At 43.7% G+C, this 22,882-nt stretch overlaps 1 protein-coding gene across 1 annotated transcript in view; it reads left to right on the forward strand.

The window, feature by feature from the left end:
- Ccdc170 (coiled-coil domain containing 170) overlaps window positions 1-22,882 on the forward strand; it is a 104,362-nt gene that overhangs the window by 14,900 nt on the left and 66,580 nt on the right. Inside the window, exon 2 of the mRNA XM_041679990.1 lies at window positions 8,330-8,480. Within this exon, the coding sequence (XP_041535924.1) occupies window positions 8,330-8,480 (151 nt within the window). The remainder of the gene's footprint in view (window positions 1-8,329; window positions 8,481-22,882) is intronic.

A 22,882-nucleotide genomic window follows, 5' to 3' on the forward strand; every position in this document is an offset into this window, starting at 1 on the left:
CACAACTCAGCAGCTTGATAGAATAGAAATTATTCTTACGAAGTCCTCTTGTCTGGGATACGTGTGGAAGCATCTACCTCTGCGGAGTCAAGAGGGAGACTCTGGGGTCCTAAGGAAATCATGGTCTATGAAAACGAGGGAAAAGAGAGGCAGCAAGCACAGGGGAGTCTTTTCCTGGGCTGAACTCGGAAGTCATATATTTCACTTTTGCCCACATCCCAGAGGTCAGATTTCAGGGTCACACCTAACTATGTTTTGTGACCAGCGAAACAGTTGGCAACCCTATGACTGTGGTAGAAAAATAGAAATATAAATCGATACTTTTGCCTTGGGGCGAGCTAAAGCTGCTTTTTGTGTTTTGTGACTGAGAGTGAATACTTAGGTGCGTAGGGGCTGATTCAGAGATCTGTGTGCTCATGGGAGGTCCAAACGCCTGTCTGGAGACTCCAGAATATCAGCGAGGGGAACACTTCTCCCTGTCTGTCTTTGACAGGCTGAGTAATATCTACTTCCCTGGGAAGTCATTTTCTAGCCTGTCATCAAACTATTACTGGTAACATAAAAATCAAAATGGCTCCAGAATGGGCAAAAAGAGCAAAACTCTCCTTCGAGTCAGTGGTTTTACCAACAGGGCAAAATCGCCACACAGAGATTATGTTGGGAAATGAATTCGCCAGAGGCAACAATTTTCCAGACTCCGAAAATACCTCGGAAAGTTTGAGAAATACCAGCTTGGCCAGTTTGCCTCTTGACCTGGACATTCCAATGCGCTTGCAAAATTTATAACCACCCTGATTTGTGCTGAGCTTGCCTCCTTCCACCTTATGTCTCTCAAAGAATTCTAAACATCGCCTCCCATTTCTCCGAGTTCCCCTTCCCTGTGAGGGACGCGAGGTCTGGCTCGAGCTGAGTTCTCCAGCTGCTGCAAATCCCTTCTGCATGCCCCATCCCCAAAAACCTGTCTTTGATTTTGTTTTTTTTAAAGAAAACTTCCTTGATTGTATTTTTCCATTACTTTATTACCTTGAATTATGCTTTATTATTTATCAGGTTTACAATAAACGTATTGAGATTTTGAAATCTCACTGTTTCTCATCGATCTGAACCCAGAGGGGAGCCCTAAATCCTTCCCACTGTCTGATCAATGCTCATATTGAGCAGACCGATTTATCAAATAAAAGAGAAGAAGCTGGTGTTCTGAACTGATTGCTTTGTCTGGGATGAAGATTCTAGAGCTTTGTGAAGAAACCCGGGGAAGGCTCAAGGGCTTGCCTATTTTTAAAATGATCATATGATTGCCAAGATACTACCTGTATCTTGCTTCCTTCATCTTCCTTGCTTCCTTTTCTTTCTCGTTTACAGAGTTTTGTTGGTCAAGTAGGCTCATGACTGGTAATGCAAATTTATAAATAGATTTAATTGAGATCAATCTATGAATCGGTAGAAGAGAAGAACCCTTGGCGGGGACGTAAAGTCAGCCCAGGCAGCTGGACCAGAAGCAGCGCGAGTGGGGAAGCTCTCCCTCTTGATTTTAAGAAAGGAGAACTGCTTTTTGTTTGAAAGTTGGCACAGTTTTAAAAGCCATCCGGAACATGTCTAAAACAAGATCAGGAATATCCCATACCCTTCTCCACCCCGCTCAGAGACACGAGACTTTCCAAATTGATAAGGGCATTTGAAAGATTCAGAGATAGCTGGGGCTTCGGCTTGATTTTAGCCGAAAGTTGTCTAAACGTGCTTTGAGGAACATTCTCTTTGCTCCTGGGAGAGCTTTGCGGTGTCAGGAAGGGTGCTGGCGAGGAGGGCGGCCCAGCCGGTAGAGATGCTTTGCTGCTCAGGTGTGGTGCTGGATTTGATCCTGGGGACTCACATAAAGTGAACAGAGAGAACTGGCTTCAGAGAGTTGTTCTCTGACCCCACGCATGCACGCCACACCCCACAATGACAATATTATTAATAACAATCCAATCTTAATGGTTTTTCGTTCCTGTCTCAGAGAAATCTTGAGTACCTTTATGATGTGGGAGTGTCATATATCAATCTGTTGATTTCATTGGTTAAGTAATAAACAAACTGCTTGGGCTCATAGCTTAGAACATAGGTGGGTGGAGTAAACAGAACAGAATGCTGGGAGGAAGAGGAAGTGAGGTAAGACGTCTCAGACAGAGACACCATGCTCCGCTCTCCCAGACAGAAGTGATTCAGCTCCGACCCAGGATGGACGTAGGCTAGAATCTTCCTGGTAAGCGCACCTTGGAGTGCAACACAGATGATTAGAAATGGGCTAAATTAATATGTGAGAATTAGCCTAGAAGAGGCTAGATAGAAATGGGCCAAGCAGTGTTTAAAAGAATACAGTGTCCATGTAATTATTTCAGGTAAAGCTAGCCGTGGGGGTGGCCGGATGCCGGGGACGTAGCCCGCCGCTCCTACCACTACACCTTTAAATAGGTTGCTGTAAGTCTGCTGTTAACAGATGGTTTTTAGACAGATTACCTACAGAAGCTTCTTATAAATGGTCCAGGATCCTAAGATCCTAAGAATGAAGCATTCTCTTGGCTTTAACTAAGATGGCAATCCGTCCTTCACTGAAATCAGATTATTAATGAGATTAAGATCTTTTCACATATAGGAAAAAATGCCCATAAAGTAAAAGATATCTGTTCATTTAAAAAATATGGGAAGTTCTTGAATTTATCCCTAGCCTTTGAAGTTCTCAGATTGCCAGGGTGGACACATCCTTGAGCCGAGCTGTCTGGGTTCAAATTCTGATATTGCTATTTCCTAGTCTTATGATCATGGGCAAATTCTTTAATTTCTTGGAGCCTATTTTGCTGCCTGTGATACAGAGGTACTAAGGGCACTTAATCTGTGAGGTTGATGTAACGTTGTATCTGAACACTTCCTAGGCAATCACTTACTACACCAGCTACCTTAAACTGATTCTGGATGGAAATTTAAAGCTGGGCGCGTCAGCACACACCTGTAATTTTTGCACTGAAGCAGGAGGATTACTGCAAATCCTAGGGCAGCCTGGTCTATGTAGTGAGTTCCAGGTCAGCGGAGGATACAGAGTGAGACCTTGTCCCAAAATGCAAACAAAATAAATAAAAGGAAGTGTATCTATATTTCAAATTTTGTTCTAGACTGTAGAAGGCACGTAGAACCTTCTACTCACCGATGAGCACTAAGGAATGTTGAACACACAGGGAGACATGTATGATCTCTTCAAAGGGAGAAATGTATGATGCATTTTCTACCCAGAAGCTGGCATCGGATGTGATGAGTAGCCTGTGCACTGTTTGTATGACCAGGCCACATCTGCTACCCTAGATCCTTCTGACCTGGTTTATCTTGAGCCTATTTCTGGAGTTAATCTACAGAACCTATCCTCATGGGTGATGACACTTGTACTTTACAAGAGTTTCAAGCAGTCATGCCTTAAGCTGTGTTGTACACATAGGCTTGAGTCCATCACCCCCAGGAATCTTTTTTCCAAGCTGTGCTGTGCTTAAGTGTGCCTGCAATAAACCAACTGGGGTCAGGCTTTTAAAGTTTGAACCAACACCAGCTACAGAGTCATGTTGAAATGAATTTCCTTCTTGTCTTGTTTGATTGACACTCTGCTGGCCATGGGGTTTGCAGAGACCATCCCCCGACCCTTATACATCAGATCTGGGATTGCAGGTTGGAAGCATGGCCAAATCTAACCTGCAACCAGTTCTGGGTGAATGTTTGTGCCTGAGTGTGTATATTTGTATGTGTGTGTGTGTGTATGTAGGACAGATGACAGCTGCCAATGTCCCCCCCCCCCTCCATTTACTTAGAACTTACCGACTAGACTACACTGGTTGGGATCAACCCCTGGGATATGCCTGTCTCTGCCTCCCTAGGATAACTGGATTATAATCAAGAATCACTGCACCCACCTGTCTTTGATTTATATGGGCTCTGAGGATCATACTCAAGTCTTCAAAACTTCAAAAGTAAGCACATTACCAACGTCAGAAAGTTAAATCTCTTAGATGCTTTCCTGAATCTTTTGCCCATGGTATTAATTTTCTTTTGTTTTTTTGAGACAAGGTTTCTCTGTATAGCTTTGGAGCCTGTCCCGGAACTCACTCTGTAGATCAGGTTGGCCTCAAAGTCACAGAGATCTGCCTGCCTCTGCCTCTCGAGTGCTGGGATTAAAAGTGTGCTCTGCTACCACCCGGCAACTAATTTTTAAGACTCTATTTTATTTCTGTCTATGTGCATGTGTGTGTCTAAAGAGTCTTCTATCTTGTTTGAGGAAGGGTCTTCTTTTTTATTTGCTGCTATTCTGTAAACTGCAGGCTAACTAGTCCATAGCGTCTGAGGAACTCTCCTGTGTCCACCTCCCTTCTGTAAGTTACAGTATGTGCCGCCTTGGCCAGCTTCCTCGTGGGCACTGGAGATCCGGCCATCTGGCTTACCTGACGAACCGTCTGCCCAGCTTGAATTTTGTTCTGAGACAATGGAATGGTCATCCGTGGCAGTCACCAAAAGTGACACTGGCGCTTCACCACCAGCTATGACAGGAACACAAGTAACAGACAGGGGACCCAGTTTAGGATGACCTGATAAACTGATAACCATTGTTCATTTATTAGAGAGCAAGGATTAGCAAACCCTCGGGAGACCTTTCCCTGCTCTTCCATAGGTTTCAGTAATGTGTGCTGAAATTATTTCTCTTTTCCTTATGTGGCTAAATAGCTATGTGTAGCCTTTGACTAGGTTCCATTTAGTTCTGTCTTAGTCCATGCAGGTTGCTAAAATAAAATATAAAAAAGTTAGAACGGGTCACTGTAAACATAAAATTACTTCTCATAGTTCTAGGGGTTGAGAAGTGCAAGGAGAAAGTGCCACCAGCATTTTTTGGTGTTTGTTGGCTCAGCTCTTTCCTGATGAGGGCATCCTGACTCAGTGTCCACAGTAGCTTGCTGAAGCAACTCTTACACAGGGACTGATCTCTTTCATCTCTCTTTTAAAATAAACAAACAAACAAATAAACAAACATATTTATTAAAATAAATACATATGCATATTCATTTATTTTACATCCCAGTTGCAGTTTCCCCAACCTTCTGGCCTCCCAGATGTCCCCCATCTCCACACCCCCTTCCCCAATCTGCTCCTCCTCTGTTTCTGTTTAGGAAAGGGCAGGTCTCCCATGAGAATCAACAAAACATGGCTTATCAAGTTGTAGTAAGACTAAGCACTTCCCCTTTTATGAAGGCTGGGCAAGGTGATCCAGTATGAGGAGTAGGGTCCCAAAAGCCAGTAAAAGAGTCAGAGACAATCCTGTTCCCACTCTTACAAGTACCCCAATATATGATCTTGGATAGATACAAACATAGGCATAGGAACTTGGTTGGGGTTAAACCAAACATACTTTTAAAAAGAATCCTTACATTACTTGTGTCATAGGAGTGGTTTGAATGATACACTTTTTTTTTTCTTTTTGGTGGTTTTTTGAGCCAGGGTTTCTCTGTGTAACAGCCTTGGCAGTTCTAGAACTTGCTTTGTAGGCCAGGCTGGCCTTGGACTCACAGAGATCTATGTCTGCCTGCATGCTGCCATGTTTCCCTCCGTAATGATAATGGACCAAATCTCCGGAACTGTAAACCAGCCCCAGTTCAATGTTTTCATTTATAAGATTTGCCATGGTCATGGTGTCTTCTCACAGCAATAGAAACCTAACTAAGACAGTCACTAACTGAACCCCTTCTCTTCTTCCCTCCTTTGCTTTGTCCTCTTGCTGTCTGACTGGCTCCCACTATGATCCCCTGAGTTCAGTGAGGTCAGAAATAGGTGGTCACACACATGGGTCTCCCGTCTCCTCATCATTCCGCTACCCTCTATTGAATCTCACCTCTCATGTTCCCTGTGGCAGTCTTCTCCCCGGGGCCTCCTTGCCACGCCCCTCTTTCTACATCCAGCTCACTGCTGTCCTTCTGCCTTTTTGAAGTTTAGTGTTCATATTGCTCTTCCCCAGCTTACTACCTTTAGAACCCCAGGTCCACACTGTCCAAATTCAGCCTGAGCCCTAATTAGGAGCATCTCTCTTCTATAAAAACAGTCATGTGATGTGTACAAGTGTGTGCAGCTGGTGGCTCATGCCTCTGTTGTCATTGTAAAGAAAGATATAAGTGTCCACAGGGGAATTATGGACCCTAGTGTATTACTTACCCATGGGCTGCTCCCACCCTCAATGTTTTGGAAGAAGACAGGATGGGAGCAAACTTTACTCATTTTATTTCTTTCTTTTGCTAAAGCTACCATCTTAATGGTATGATCCAAAGCCCAGCCCAAAGTGCTATCACGCCAGAGGCCCAGTGCTCTCCAGTGCAGCCCCTCCGTAACCCAGGCCTCTGAGCCCACCTGCCCAACTGCCTGGACATCGCTAGATTCCAGCATCAGATGTAGCTACCAAGAGTCACTGGGGTTCATGTCTTAACACGGAAGAAAGAGCACAGGCAATACTTTCCTGTGTCCATTACTGTAAGAGTACTTATGCCTTGACAAGGGGACAAATCGTTTCACAATGAGCCTTGGGAACTGTGAAAACTGAGATCTCTTGTTTTCATGAAAAAAAAAAAATCTGAGGTCAACCAGAGTGACCAGAAATAGACTTTAGCAAATGGAATTCTACAATAGCATAGAAGTTAATGGAGAGGGGCCTTTTCCCAGGCTGGTTTTCCCAGACACCTCACGTTTTCATCTGCTTTGCAATTGCTTGGACAGTGCCAGTTCATGGAAAGGTAAACAAATCCACAGCAGTTCCACTACCATGTAAAGACTCACAGGAAGATGTGTTTCCTATGAATTCTACTATAAATAGGAGGTTCCAAAAGCATAGTTTCCACTGAGGAAATTTAAAAATTAATGTGTCTTCAAGTGAGAGTACTGACATGAGCTTAGACAGGATATATGACTATATTACTATAATGCTTATATTGAATATTAGATATAGATATATTGGATATATGGCTATATTACTGTAACGCTACAAGCTACTGTCAAGCACTGCATAGTACCCTATACATGTGTCAATTAAGACAGTGTAGGTTGTTTTCACAGTACTATTTATAGTATTTAAATTATAAAATCAACCTAGGTATCTGACAACAGAGGACTGGATAAGGAATATATATATTCATATATATATATATATATATATGAATATATATACACTCACACACACAGTAGTCATTCAGTCACAAAGGAAAATGCTGGGAAATGGCTGCAACTAAAGATAATCCCATCAAGTGAACTAAGCCAGCCTCAGGAGGACAAATTTTCTCCCATTTGTGGTTCCAAGATTTTGTGTGCATGTGTGTATATGTAAATTATGTATATTCAAGGCAGAGAAGCAGAAAGAAAACTCTCAGTGGGGCAGAGGGGACTCACGAGGTCACAGAAAGGCAGTGGGGATAGTGGGAGAGGAACTATGCTCAGCCTACAATATATCCTTGTACAAAACCTCAGAAAGATAACAACAATAACCACTGCCAAGGCCAAGAAGTCCGAGAGACAGCAATGGATACGTCTAGAATGACTGGATGGAATCTGAGAAAAGCCGCTTCAGCCCCAATTTCATGTGTGTTTCCAACAGCACATGTGTCCCAGGGCTTTCAAAGGATGTGGCCCTGGGGTTGGCTTTCAGTCTCTCTAACCAAGGCAAGCTCCTCCACCAAACTTAGCTTTGGGTCTGGGATGTCTTCAGTTTTCCATTGGCAGCTGTGTGTCCTTGACTTTTCTTTCATTGCCCTGTGACTGTTGGCTTATATATCCACTCTCAAATCTCGGGGGAACACTTGGAGCTGCTGTTGGTGAATGGCCACCTTCAACTCTGTCGCAGGAAGCCACGAGGATACCGGCACAGCGTTGCTACATCTGTGCTTCGAGGCGGGGTTGTTGAGAAGGCGGAACGAAGAGCGTTCACTCACCAGGACAAACCACTTTGCAGAACGAGTGAATGCGCGACTCTTTAAAAAACAAAACAAAGCAAAAAACCAGCTTAGAGGGTTGGTTGGACATGCGGCTCAGTTGTTTGGAATGCTTGCCTAACACCCATGAGGCCCTGGGTTCAGTCTCTAGCACTGCCTTAAGAACCTGGAATTAATTGCGGGTGGTAATGTGTCCCCCTTCTCCCCCTTTGTCTCTGTCCCTAACTGTCTTTAGTAGGTAGGAGGATAGATCCCTAAGGGATAATTGCCTGGCGGTCTGCAGGTCTGGAGCAGGCTTTGGCCTCCGGCTAGTGCAGGCAACAGGCGCCGCCTCCTATTCTGTTTACTTGTTGCTCTAGGAGACCAGTGTCCCTGACTCCGCACTCAGAACAACACTCCCGGCTTCTTGGGTCTCAGCAGCATCTCGAGGGGCCAGCCAAGATGAGCCAGAGCGGCACCTCGGGCTCCGGGAGCTTGCAGTGCCCCCGCGACGCCGCCTCACTGCCTGAGGTAGAGTCCCCGCAGCTGTTTCATGGGAGGGGCTCGGGAGTCTCCTGTTTGCATGGTGTCCTGGGTGAGACTAGAGCCGCTCAGTTCCCACTGGGGCAGTGGTCAGGAATAGCAGGTCTTGAAGTGGTGCCACGCGGTCTCCTTGACCACTGAAACTGGCCGAATTCCACCCAGTGGCTTTTCCCGGCAGTTCTTCCCCCACCCTATCCCCAGGGAACAAAGGGTTTGCTTCACAGAACTGCTTTTTCAATTTGGAGCAGCTTCTCCTACCCTGGAGGTAGTGGGATTAGCACTGGGCCCCTCAAGGCCTCCAGCCTGTAGGCTGCTAACAGGTCCCCAAACAGTGTTTCCTTGGAGCTATTTATTCATTCCCTTACTCCTAGGATTCTTGGCATTGGGGACTTAGAGGTGTAACACTTGCATACAGGAATGGGAAAGTTCTGGATGAGGCTGGGGTCCTCCTCGGGGCTGGGGTCCTCCTCAGGAGCGTGTGCGTGTGTGTATATGTGTGTGTGTGTGTGTGTGTGTGTGTGTGTGTGTGTGTGTGTACTGCTTTCAGAGTAAATCTCTAACCCAAGAAGTGTCCTCGAGGATTCCAATCATGTACACCCTCTAAGCAAAATTTGGTTAAGAACATGAGTTGGATTCTCCAGCATGCTATCACAGCTCAGATATTTAGCACACTTGACCATCACCCCAATTTTAGGCTTCTCCAATTCTTCACATACTGTGGGGGACCAATATCACGGTTTGCAGGAATACCTAATTCTTCTTCTGACAATTTCATATTTGGTATTGTATTTTATCTTAATTCTCTGTGAATTAAGATGGTTGAATCATATATAAGTACATGATACTTTTGTTATTAATATATTTTTAGTAAGTCCATTCAATGTAAATTACAGATTCTACCTCCAAATATAGTCTTGTAAAAATAAAGGAACTCGCCAAAGTTCAATGGTCAAGTTCAGAATATTTAGAATTTTTATAATCATATTATCTAATGTATATTATTTGCTAAGTTGGGAATTACCCCAAATAGAAAATACTTTACTCCTCCTACATGCAGATTGTGTTTAGTGTCTTTAAATTTGAACTAACTCCTCAGCTTTCTGTAACTGGCTCCCCTGAGCTGATTATTGGTAGGAGACTACTAGGAGATGTTGTCTGTTGGTGCATAACTTTAGGAGCATGGCAGTCATTGTTGATGTTCCCAATAACAGGACTATATCTGCCAGATGCTTCCACTGTAAAATTCCCTCTGTGATAAGTAAACAGTTATAAGGGCCGGGAAGATGGCTCAGAGATCTAGACCATGTGTTGACCTTATGTTGACATGCTGGCTCATGACTATCTGTTACTCTAGTTCCGGGGGGCCCACCACTCTCTTCTGGCCCCCATGGGTACCAGGAATATATATGGTGCTCATACACATATACTTGGCAATACATTCATACACATAAAAACACTTGTTTGATAATCATCATAATTGTATAATTATTATTTTTAGGATAAGCCCCTACCTATGTAAAGGAGAATTTCTACTACACCTGAGGTTTGAGTTGGTTTGGAAGAAATAGACTTTATTGAGAAGGGTGGAAGCAGAAAAGCCAGCGTGTATTCCATTAGAAGCTGAGTTTATAAAATATTTCATCTGAGATAATCTTAGGTAGATAATGAAGGGGTTTCAAGTTATATAGTAGGGTTGCTCAGGTGATAAAGGATGCAACTGAGACTTGACTGTCTCCTGAAAGCTTTGGGCATTTCCTGCTGTGCTGCATTGAAGCATGGATTAGAATGCAAAGCCTGGGTAGGAGGCCCCTCTCTGACAGTGTAGATGTCGAAGGGATGAGTCACCCTTGGAATAAAAGCGGGCCTCAAACAATCCGAATTACTCTACTTCTCCAGACTATTTTGGTTAAAAATTCTTTCGGATTTTAGAACTTGAATGTTCTCACCAGAAAAATGACGCATTTATTACCTTTTATTTTTGCTGTGATAAAATCTCATGGCCAGAAATGACTTATGGAAGAAGAAGTTGATTTGGACCTGCAGCTCCTGTGGGAGAATCCATATCATGTGGGAAGCATGGCAGCCGGTGGCTGGAGCCAGGAGCTGAGAGATCGCATCTTAAAACACACAGAAAGCAGAGAGAGCAAGCTGGAAGTGTGGCTATGCTGTAAATTCTCAAAGCCCGCCCCAGTGACATGCTTCTTCCAGAAAGGCCCCACCTCCTAAAGGCTGCATAGTCTCCCAAACAGTGCCATCAACAGGGACCGAGTGTCCAAATATGGAAGGCTATGGCGTGCGGGGTGTGGGATGGGGGGGTGGAGAGTGGAGGGGGTAGGGGGGGCAGTTCTCATCCAAACCACCACCACGCATGGATCATAATAGCACGTAGTGTCTTTTGGGGATTTCATAGTTAGTGTATGAAGGGCACTTCACAGACTGTCTGCTATGATACTAATTAAAGTCAGCCATTGGTGTCCCTACTGCTAAAACTGTCACTGATATTTCAACCAGTCCCTCTTGAAGATCCAAGAGTGAGCCTGAAAAAGAAATGAGTTCTTGCTTTTCCTGGAGAGTTAGTGTTCATGGTCAGGAGGCAGATTTCAGGCTAAAATTTTCTCCGTCGAATTTCCCAAAATTAAATCACTCACCAGAAGAGCTTCACGAAGCTAGAAAACATGAGAGCGGTGGGCAGTGTTAGAACCTGACTGGGCTTCTCAGGCAGGGAGGAGGGTGCCATGCTCTGGAGAATTTGTAAACAGCATGGTAGAACCGTGAGACGCCATGAGACCCAGTGCACTCGCAACAATAGCCTTGTGTGAAAATGTTACCCAAGGATGGGACAGGTCAACAACCAGCAAAAGCTATAAATTGGGGATTTAGTGAAAAGTGTTTTGATTTCTTGTCGGAGCCAGTAATGGTAGCATTCAGGCTATTTTGCAACACTGATGTTTTTAAGAGGCTCTGAATAAAAACTATGACTCCAGTATGAGCTGCTTTTGGGAAACGGAACAAGTCTCTTTCCTCTGTGTATAGCAGGGGCTGAAGAGATGGCTCAGCCTGCGCTGGTTGTTGGTACAGAGGTTCCTGGCACATAAGGAACCAAACAACCGAATACGTTAAGGCCAAAAGACATTACTTTGAGGTGATGATAAAGATTGATATATTAAGATGATAAGCAATTCATTCATCAGGAAATTGTAACGGTTTTAACTGTGTATGCAGGAAGTAATACAGCCCCCAAATTCAAGAAGAAAACTTGGTAGGTCTGATGTGGGAGTGTCATATATCAATCTGTTGATTTTATTGGCTAAGTAATAAACAAACTGCTTGGGCTCATAGCTTAGAACATAGGTGGGTGGAGTAAACAGAACAGAATGCTGGGAGGAAGAGGAAGTGAGCTCAGAGACTCGATAGCTCTCCTCTCTGGAGCAGACGCCTCAGGAGAGACGCCATGCTCCCCTCACCAGGCCAGACACAGCTCCGACCCAGGATGGACGTAGGCTAGAATCTTCCCGGTAAGCGCACCTAGGGGCGCTACACAGATGATTAGAAATGGGCTAAATTAATATGTGAGAATTAGCCTAGAAGAGGCTAGATAGAAATGGGCCAAGCAGTGTTGAAATGAATACAGTTTGTGTGTTGTTATTTCGGGGCAGAAGCTAGCAGGCGGCTGGGTGCTGGGGATGCAGCCCCGCCGCTCTTATTACTACAGTAGGTCTGTTAGGATAAACAGACAAACCCACATGATATAGCACGTGTCCTTTCTTTTGAAATTGAACATTTATTGTGTGTGTGTGTGTGTTTGTGAGTGTGTATGTGTGAAAGTGTGCGTTATGTGTGTGAGTGTGTGCATGCATGTATATGAGTGTGTGTTTGTGTGTGTGTGTAAGCCAGAGGGTTACTTGTTAGAACCAGCTCTCTCTTCATCATGGGTGCACATGGGTGTCTGAGGGATTGGAATCAGGTCCTCAGGCTCCCCGAAGCATCTTACTGGCCCTTGAGCACTTTCAGCACACACTTTCAATTTAATAGGAGAGGTATTCAGAGGCTAACGTGCAGATTTAGTTAAGTTTTCGTGTGAATAAACACGTGTAAAGTAGTGGGGGGCTGGGAGAGGAATCGGAGAGGAGGGAAAAGGTGAAGGGTTTGATGGAAATACTTTATGCACATATATAAAGTTCTCAACAAACAAACAAAAACAAAGCCCCAAAGGATAGTTTGAGTCTTTTCGCTCGTGTGAGTTGCTGTCAATCTTGACAGTATGCTCCTTTCTAAACTATTATTTCTTCACTTTAAATAAAGTTTTGTTGCTACTTTGCAATCCCTACAAGATAAAGTTACCACGATGTTTTCCCCCTTGCCCAAAGTGGTGTGTGTGTGTGTGTGTGTGTGTGTGTGTGTCTCCTTAGACTGTGAAATAATTAGACCTAAGCCTAGAAGTACTTGGTAGGGACTGAATGAGATGAGATCCTTACACTATTATGGATGGAGGAAAACAATCCAATCCTTTGAGAACATGGGATAGCCCAGCTTTAAAGGAATTTTACAAAGTCCTGGCCTGTGCTCTTTTGAGGTGTTAAGGCCCTGAGGGAAGAGGATGGTGTGGGCGCTGCACTGGTTAGGAAAGGTTATTGCTGTAAAGACTGGGGAAACCGGAGCAAGGTGTGCAGAGCAGTGACTCTGTACCAGCCTGCGCAGGCTCTTAGTTCTCATAAACCTGCAGGAGCTCTTCATAGGGAGGCTGGGGCGGACGTCTTTGATCAGAAAGTCTTTGTTCAGGTTTTGCTGCCTTCCCATAATGCTAAGTCATTTCGGGATAAAATGCCTAAGAGATAAAAGGGATAAATGATGATGGGTTGGTTCATTTACACATTTGACTTTGAGATTTTTATTATAACTTAGTTCATCTTCCCTTGTAGTTATTCTCCGACCACCTGGCTTCAGTATGTAGTGCGAGATAATACCTTCAAAGAATGGTACGATGTTTTAAACACCAAAGAGAGAATCGTGTACACACACACACACACACACACACACACACACACACACACACACAGTACTTTAAACTACATTATTACTTAGTTTCAGCAAATAGAATGTGGAGGCATTTTGAACAGTAGTGAATGCTTCTTGGTTTGTACTTGAATTAAGTTGATGAATTTATAAGGACTTACTTTTTTCCATGTTCAAGGACAGCTTAAGTTTTAAAAAACTGTACAAGGGAGCAGCCCTGGCCACACAAGGAATTGGTTGTGCTGGGTTCTTTTGCTCAAGGTTTCATTCTTTGTTTTGATTCTAGTTTATTTATTTTGGTTTTTGAAGCTGGTGTGTTGGCAGCTTTGCTGACAGGGGAGGGGATTTCACAGGCTTTGCTGAAGTGGAGCAGGCTCTGCTCTCTCTCAGATACCGTGATGCCAGCCCCGCTGGTGGCTACAGTTTCGGTATCGAGATATATATGGCTTGAAAACTAAAGGTTGCTTATAAAATTATTAAATGGGCTAAATAAATATCCAAATAAATATCTCTTTAGGGCATTACAGAGGGTATTAGTTCATAAAATAAATACCCACTTTACATTTCTGAGTAACCCAAATGATTTCCTTTTCATTGAATTTTCCTTTATGTTTTTCTTCTCAAACCATCCCCGTGGACAGTCATTTTCAGAAACGTGGGTTTTTGGCAGAGGAAGGTGAACGTATTGTGACCTCAGCATCAGTGACAAAGGCAAGAGTTTTAAGACCCCAGGACAATTGAGATATTTTTATAAATCTCTCTGATTGGGGTCAAAGATGCAGACAGTAGAATTTCTGATAGGAAGTCTTGATGTTGAAACCCAAATGTTTGGATTAGCAGAAATGAGAACGTAGGAGGAAGTGGGAAGCACCAGGGTTTTACTAGTGAGTTGTTGGAACAGTCAGTCACAGGGCCACAGTCTCAGGCTCGCTGTTACACAGCGAAGGCCAGGAGTCCCTTTCTGCTGCAACTGTAGGGCCTGTTGTAAGTCCCAGTCTCATAAAAATCAAATATGAGTAAGTAAAGAAGGGTTAGTAAATGCTAAGCAATGAAGCACAGCATTTCAGAGAGTGATAAAGGCTTTGAGGAGAAGGTCAGACAGGGTCATAAGCTGGAGATGCACAGGATGTAGGGCAAGACCCTCTTGGCTAGGTAAGGAGGGGTTGCTCCAAGGAGACCATGGCAATGGGCTGAGTCCTGGGTAACCTGGAAGGAGTGTCCTGAGAAACAGCAGGCCTGTTGATGGGGAAAAAATAGATATATTTATTCAAGGGTAGTTTGAGCCAGACATTCTGAATTTCCAGCCAGAAATCCAAGAATTTGGGAGGTTGAGGCAGGAGGATTGCTGTGATTGGAGGCTGGCTTAGTTTTCTTGGCGAGACTCTGTCTTTAAAAAACAGCAACAACCACAACACACACACACACACACACACACACACACACACACACACCAATCCTGCAAATAAAAACAAACAACAGGTTGTTTTCAGAAGTTCCTTCTGGCATACGAAGGTCAACATATTGGTAACCTCAGTGTCAATGCCAAGGGCAATGTTGTTGGTTAACAACGAAAGCAAGAGTAGTTGTTAGCTGGTGTTTCTCAGCTTGTGGATGTGCGATGCCTCTCCGTGACTGTCAGGTCCATGAGATGTTATGTTTTTCTCAATGTAGCACTTGAGTGAGTAGTCCAGGGCAGTTTACCCCATTACTGATGATAAGAAAGACAAAGACAGTCTGTGAAACAGCTACTTGGCAACCACATGTCATGTGTTCACGGTTGCTCTGAGGGAGCATTACTGGGATAACTGGTAAATAATTCTGCAGCCTTGTTAAATGTCTTGAATTTGTCAATTACATGAAGAGGAATGTTTTAGGGAGATATGTCGAAGGACTTGGGAGTAATGGGCCATCGTGTGTGCAAATTGCTCAAAAGTGATTCAGCAATCAGAAAAACAGTTCACACAGGAAGAGTAAATCAAATACAACCAAATGTTCTCATAATTGTTGACCGCGTCTAAAATATTCTTGAGTTCGTTGGGTTATTCTTGCAAGTTTTCTTCATAATGAAGTAAAAAAAAGCAAAAGCAAACCAAAAAATTACAACAAAACCTCACAATACATGTCAGTCAGCAAATGAAGTTATAGAAGAGAAAGTACTGTTTCTGGCAATGGAGTTTATAGTTTAGTTAAGTAACGAATAATTAGTAACAAGTGACGTATACCCAAGGGCCATGGCAAGCATGGCGAGCGCCAATGCACCAATTCATGTAAGGATCCGGGGAATAAACATGGTGAAGCAAACCTAATGATGTGGGGCTTTCATAGACTAGAGTGTGGAGTGCGGGTAACGAGAAGCCTTGAGATAGCTGAGTTCTTTGTCATGTGAGAACACAGGGGTAGGGGGTCTTAAAAGCTAGGGAAAGAGTTCTCAGTGAGAAAACCTTGGTGTCAGGCTTCCCAGCCTTCTGAACTGTGAACAAGAACTGTTTGTCCATGCTCTGGTGTTGTGTTACAGTAAGACTGAGCTGACTGACAGACGGCCTTTGCTGAAGTTAGACTCTTCATTCATGGACTTGGGTCTTACACCCAGCAGATTCAGTTCAGGGCAGAAAGGCCTTCAGTGACATTATGGACAGTATCTTTTTTTTTTTTTATGGACAGTATCTTTAACTGAGGAATCATTCCTCATAGGGGGGCTTCTTGTAAGCCTTTGACCATGAGACATTAATTCGGGTCTTGGAGAAGTTGATTTCTTAGAGGAATGGATTCTTGGTGCTCTCACTTGCAGGACTGCAAGCAAGGGCTGCTCTGACCCTTTTCTTAGGTGTCCAGGAGATGATGGGTAAGTCCATGGCAAGGGCTGACATAGAGGATGGATGAGTACAGTGAGCAGACACTTTAGGGATGATGTCACTTAGGCGGGGAGAATGAAACTTTCGCTCACAACTGCATTCATTATCAGGCGACATTATCGGAGTGGAAATATGCATCCTTCCCTGAACAAGGAAACCCACCACGTGGTTTCCTCTGTCTCCATGATGGTGATGCCGAGATGATCATGAATATGTTGGCGTGGGGCTGAGGATTAGGGGACCCTCTTCATGACCCAGTGACCCCCCCAACTCTTTCCTCTTGGACCTAATGGGCATCAGTGTTGTCTGAGTTCTTGGCTCTGCCTGGGCTTCCAAGAATTCAGCCAGCAACCTGGTCCACACATCCATTCTGTGGCCCTTGGAGTCTTTTCTACCTCATTCCTTTAGGTTTTATTTGTGTGTTGGGGGGAATAGAAAGCCACGGTACAGTGTCCACCTAGCTGGTCATCAACAGGGCTTTCTCCTGTCTCCATGCACTGAAGTAGGAGTGGAGTGTCCCCAATATGCGGTCATTATCAGTCCTGACAGAGGCACCTAATGCCTCCTCTAGAGAGAGATCCAGTTTAAATGCAAATGCCCCACTAGGCCCTGGGGACGATTAATTTTCCTGTGACTTCTTTAAGTCCAGTTTGAAAAATGATCTCGTGAATATTGACTGAATTTTCCTTAGCTTTCTAGAAGTATATATTTTGTTAAAATATATACTTCTAAGTTGACCAGATTAAAAATGCACATTTCTGAACGTGCAGAAGAAAAGAATTCATCTTTAAATAGTACCTGGAAAGAGATTTATGAATTAAAGTTAAATGAATTCCTTGTCCTCAACAGTACATGTAAGATGCAAGCTGTTATTACAATAGACTATCACACAGCAGTAGGGGTTAGGTCAAAATTCAATTTATGGGGAGATTATTTTTAACTTTTGACCAGACTGACACAGGATAGTAATATAACAATTAAGAATATGGGCTTTGGAGTCAAGCAGTCTTTGTTTGCACTTGGAAGGGTCATTCATTCATTCATTCATTCATCGCGCACCCATTTGCTGATGGTAACTGGAAAAATGGCAGTGAACAAAACTGACATTCTCTTGCCTTAGTCTCTCAGGGGAAATGGATATTGTATAAATAGTCCATTCCGATAAATGATAGCCACCATGGTCATGACATAGAGGATAAAAGTTGGTACCACGTGAGGGAATGACATGAGAACTTAATTTACAGAGAAGGGTCAGAGGAAGCTGATTTAATGGCTGACGGGCCATGGTGGACGTGGAGGAGTTGGGGTTGAGGGAGGGAAGGAGTGGACTCCTTGTCCTCTTAGGGCCTTGTTTCCTTTTCACACAATGTGGCTAGCATCATCCGCATCACAAGGTCACTCCGGGATTAAATAATGCTGCACTGATTTATGCTTAGTACCGGCTTGCCTTCAGTATTTAACTCTCGGTAGCTATACGGACTAACCGTACTTCCTCTGAGGATTCAGGAGGTAGTGTAGACAAAACTAGTGTGGACCAGGATTGGATCCTCCGAAGGGAATCTGAGTGCAGAAGGATACAGCAGATGACTTAGAGAAGACTCAAGAAGAAAACACATTTTAAAAATACTATCTTAATTTATATTTTTGTGTATTTTGGTGATATACCAGATATGTACAGTAGTTCACTTTATATAAACATAGTACTGGCAAGATACAAACAAAATTACTTGTAGAACCCAGGTTGAAATCATGGGTTTAAGGATCAGATGAGCAGTGGGGTTGGAGACAGGCTCTAGAGAGTACTCCCTCTGGGCCCTTGGGCAAGACCAAGCTGCTCAAATCTTGTGATATTACTATAAGGGCTGAATGTGTCAAAGTTCATATATTTTTTCAAAGTTTGTGTTTATATGTTCCCAGTCCTTGAGAAAGGATCACTGAGTGTTGTTTCTTCAAGGGACAAAGACTTGAATACAGACATCTTTTTAAGCACGTGTGTGCACGATGCGTGTGTGCCTGTGTGCATGTGCATGTGTAGACGTGCTGACGTCACCGAATCTCTGTGGAGGTCAGAGGACAGCCTTGGGTGTTGCCCTTCCCTTTGCACTTTGAGACAATGTCAGCCTCTCTGTTGTTTTATAGTTGTGTGCACCAAGCTAGCTGGCTGTGGGGTTCCTTTCCCTGCCTCCCATTTTCCTGCAGGAATGCTGGGACGACAGACACTTGCCCCTGGACTCAGCTTTGTGTGGGTTCTGCAGGGTTAAACTCAGTTCCATGTGTTAGCATAGCTACAATTTTACCTACTGAGATTTCCCCCTAGCCCTGGAAAATGATATTTTGAAAGGGCTGCAGAAATAATAAAAAGCTGCTGATTGAATAGTGACCCTGCATCAGGGACACCACGAGAACACACCCCACAGAATCAACTGCCTGGGACTCTCGGAGGCCCACAGACATCAGAGAGCCTGTAGGGGTCTGACCTAGGTCCTCTGCATGTATGGTATGGCTGAGTAGTTTGGTGTTCTTTTGGGATTCTTAACCCTGGAAGCAGGAGCTCTCTCTGACTCTTTTGCCTCCTTGTGGGACCCTCTTTCCTCTGCTGGGTTGCCTCATCCCGCCTTGATGTGATGGTATGTGCTTGGTCTTATTGTAGCTTTGTTATGCTGTGTTTGGTTGATGTCCCTGAGAGGTCACCTCTTTTTTGAGGGGAGACAGAGGAGGGGTGGATGGGGAGAGGGGTAGAGGTAAGATGGAGTGGAGAGACTTGTGGGAGGGGAGGGAGGGGAAACTTCAGTCTGGATGTACTTTATGAGAGAATAAAAAAAATACGTAGTGACCCTTCTTGTGATGAATCTCAGTTTATTGGTGAAGTGTAAGTCAGTGTCGCTTTTATGTGAGACAGGCACTCAAATCCTTAAAATGTTTATTAGTTTTGACACAACCATGTTGGAAGACATGGCAGACTGATTAGAGGTTGCCCTCTCCCTGTGGTCTAGCAGCTTATCTCAGTAAGCTCTGCAAAATGGAGCCTCCTCCCTCCAGCAGAGCTTCCTGCTCTCTCTCTGCCTTTATTTGGAGAATGTACCTGGGCCTGGAGGACTGACTTTTATCTGAAAGCTGTCTCTAAGCCAGATGCCTGTCTTGAAAACCAGATGCCTGACTCATCTTTAGCTTGACCCTCGGCACAGATCCCTGCTGAGAAGACCTGTGTTAGGGACTCCGTAGAACCCTACTGCCACATACTGAACCTTGTGATAGGAGCGTGCTACTCAATACAAATCAGGATCTGTCACTGGGTTCCCCAGTCCTATATATCCCTACACTCTACAATAAAATTGAACTGATTCACTGAAATCTTATCTCCCAGAGGGCTGTCTCCGTTTGTGCTCATGGGCCGCCAAAGCTTTCTGTCATCAACCTGCCTCTTTCCCTTCTCAACCTGGTGGCCAAAGGCCCAGAGGGAAAGAGGACCCCCACATAGCCATTTCTTTTTCAGTAATCATTCCTAAGAATAAATTAAAATACATCTTTATGATGGAGTATTATGTAGGTGATTAGAACTGCTAGGATTGTGGGAACCCTTGGAGATGTGCTAAATACATTTTCCAGTGGAAGATGGGCATAAACCTTTTGGGGGTCCTGGAGGAAAATTTTATGGCACAGACAGATGCATTTTTGGCGTCTATTTGATAAGGGTGGACTTGAACTTGTGATGATTTATCTTGAATATCAGCTTGATTGGACTCTGAGATGTCTCCGTATTACTAAAGCACAGATGGCAGTGTGTCTATGCAGGTCTTTCACAGAGGCCCAACTAAAAAGGAGAAAACCCGTCTTGAATGACTGTGGCACCATCCTACAGTTGTGGGGAGGGCTTTATAGAATAGACATGAACAGAACAAAAGCTTGCTAGCATAGGCATTCTTTTTTTTTAAAATTTATTTATTTATTAAGGATTTCTGTCTCGTCCCCACAACCGCTTCCCATTTCCCTCCCCCTCCCCCGATCAAGTCCCCCCCCCTCATCTGCTCGAAGAGCAATCAGGGTTCCCTGACCTGTGGGAAGCCCAAGGACTGCCCACCTCTATCCAGGTCTCGTAAGGTGAGCATTCAAACTGCCTAGGCTCCCACAAAGCCAGTACGTGCAGTAGGATCAAAAACCCACTGCAATTGTTCTTGAATTCTCAGTATTCCTCATTGTCCGCTATGTTCAGCTAGTCCGGATTTATCCCATGCTTTTTCAGACCTAGGCCAGCTGGCCTTGGTGAGATCCCAATAGAACATCCCCATTGTCTTAGTGTGTGGGTGCACCCCTCGTGGTCCTGAGTTCCTTGCTCGTGCTCCGTCTCCTTCTGCTCCTGATTTGGACCTTGAGATTTCTGTCCGGTGCTCCCGTGTGGGTCTCTGTCTCTGTCTCCTTTCATCGCCTGATGAAGGTTAATATTCCTGAGGATGCCTATGTGTTTGTCTTTGGATTCACCTTCTTATTTAGCTTCTCTAGGAACATGAATTATAAGCTCAATGTCCTTTATTTATGGCTAGAAACCAAATATGAGTGAGTACATCCCATGTTCCTCTTTTTGGGTCTGGCTTACCTCACTCAGGATAGTGTTTTCTATTTCCATCCATTTGTATGCAAATTCAAGAAGTCCTTGTTTTTTACTGCTGAGTAATACTTTAATATGTATATATTCCATACTTTCTTCATCCATTCTTCCGTTGAAGGGCATCTAGGTTGTTTCCAGGTTCTGGCTATTACAAACAATGCTGCCATGAACATAGTTGAGCATATACTTTTGTTGTATGATAGGGCCTCTCTTGGGTATATTCCCAAGAGTGGTATTGCTGGATCCAGGGGTAGGTTGATCCCGAATTTCCTGAGAAACCGAAACACTGCTTTCCAGAGTGGTTGCACAAGTTTGCATTCCCACCAGCAATGGGTGAGTGTACCCCTTTCTCCACAACCTCTCCAGCAAAGGCTATCATTGGTGTTTTTTATTTTTGCCATTCTGACAGGTGTAAGGTGGTATCTTAAAGTTGTCTTGATTTTCATTTCCCTGATCGCTAAGGAAGTTGAGCATGACCTTAAGTGTCTTTTGGCCATTTGAAGTTCTTCTGTTGAGAATTCTCTGTTCAGATCAGTGCCCCATTTTATAATTGGGTTGATTAGCCTTTTGCGGTCTAGTTTCTTGAGTTCTTTATATATTTTGGAGATCAAACCTTTGTCAGTTGCAGGGTTGGTGAAGATCTTCTCCCAGTCAGTGGGTTGTCTTTTTGTCTTAGTGACAGTGTCCTTTGCTTTACAGAAGCTTCTCAGCCTCAGGAAGTCCCATTTATTCAATGATGTCCTTAGTGTCTGTGCTGCTGGGGTTATACATAGGAAGTGGTCTCCTGTGCCCATGTGCTGTAGAGTACTTCCCACTTTCTCTTCTATCAGGTTCAGTGTGTTCGGACTGATATTGAGGTCTTTAATCCATTTGGATTTGAGTTTTGTGCATGGTGATAGATATGGATCTATTTTCATTCTTCTACAGATTGACATCCAGTTTTGCCAGCACCATTTGTTGAAGATGCTCTCTTTTTTCCATTGTATACTTTTAGCTCCTTTATCGAAGATCAGGTGTTCATAGGTTTGTGGGTTAATGTCAGGATCTTCTATTCGATTCCATTGGTCGACTTCTCTGTTTTTATGCCAATACCAAGCTGTTTTCAATACTGTAGCTCTGTAATAGAGTTTGAAGTCAGGGATGGTAATGCCTCCAGACAATCCTTTATTGTATAAGATTGTTTTGGCTATCCTGGGTTTTTTGTTTTTCCATATAAAGTTGATTATTGTCTTCTCCAGATCTGTGAAGAATTTTGATGGGATTTTGATAGGGATTGCATTGAATCTATAGATTGCTTTTGGTAGAATTGCCATTTTTACTATGTTGATCCTCCCAATCCAAGAGCAAGGGAGGTCTTTCCATTTTCTGGTGTCTTCTTCAATTTCTTTCTTCAAAGACTTATAGTTCTTGTCAAGTAGATCTTTCACTTCCTTGGTCAGGGTTACCCCAAGGTATTTTATGCTATTTGTGGCTATCGTGAAAGGTGATGCTTCTCTGATTTCTCTCTCTGCTTCCTTATCCTTAGTGTATAGGAAGGCAACTGATTTTTTGGAGTTGATCTTGTATCCTGCCACATTACTAAAGCTGTTTATCAGCTGTAGGAGTTCTTTGGTAGAATGTTTGGGGTCGCTTATGTACACTATCATATCATCTGCAAATAACGAAAGCTTAACTTCTTCCTTTCCAATACGAATCCCCTTGATCTCCTTATGTTGTCTTATTGCTATTGCTAGAATTTCAAGCACTATATTGAAGAGGTATGGCGAGAGTGGACATCCTTGTCGTGTTCCTGATTTTAGTGGGATGGCTTTGAGTTTTTCTCCGTTTAATTTAATGTTAGCTGTTGGCTTGCTGTAAATAGCTTTTATTATATTTAGGTAGGACCCTTGTATCCCTATTCTCTCCAAGACCTTTATCATAAA

This window comes from Microtus oregoni, unplaced genomic scaffold (genome assembly GCF_018167655.1).
Source record: "Microtus oregoni isolate MIOR12 unplaced genomic scaffold, Mior012 000033F_ref0000390, whole genome shotgun sequence".
NCBI classification, from domain to species: domain Eukaryota; kingdom Metazoa; phylum Chordata; class Mammalia; order Rodentia; family Cricetidae; genus Microtus; species Microtus oregoni.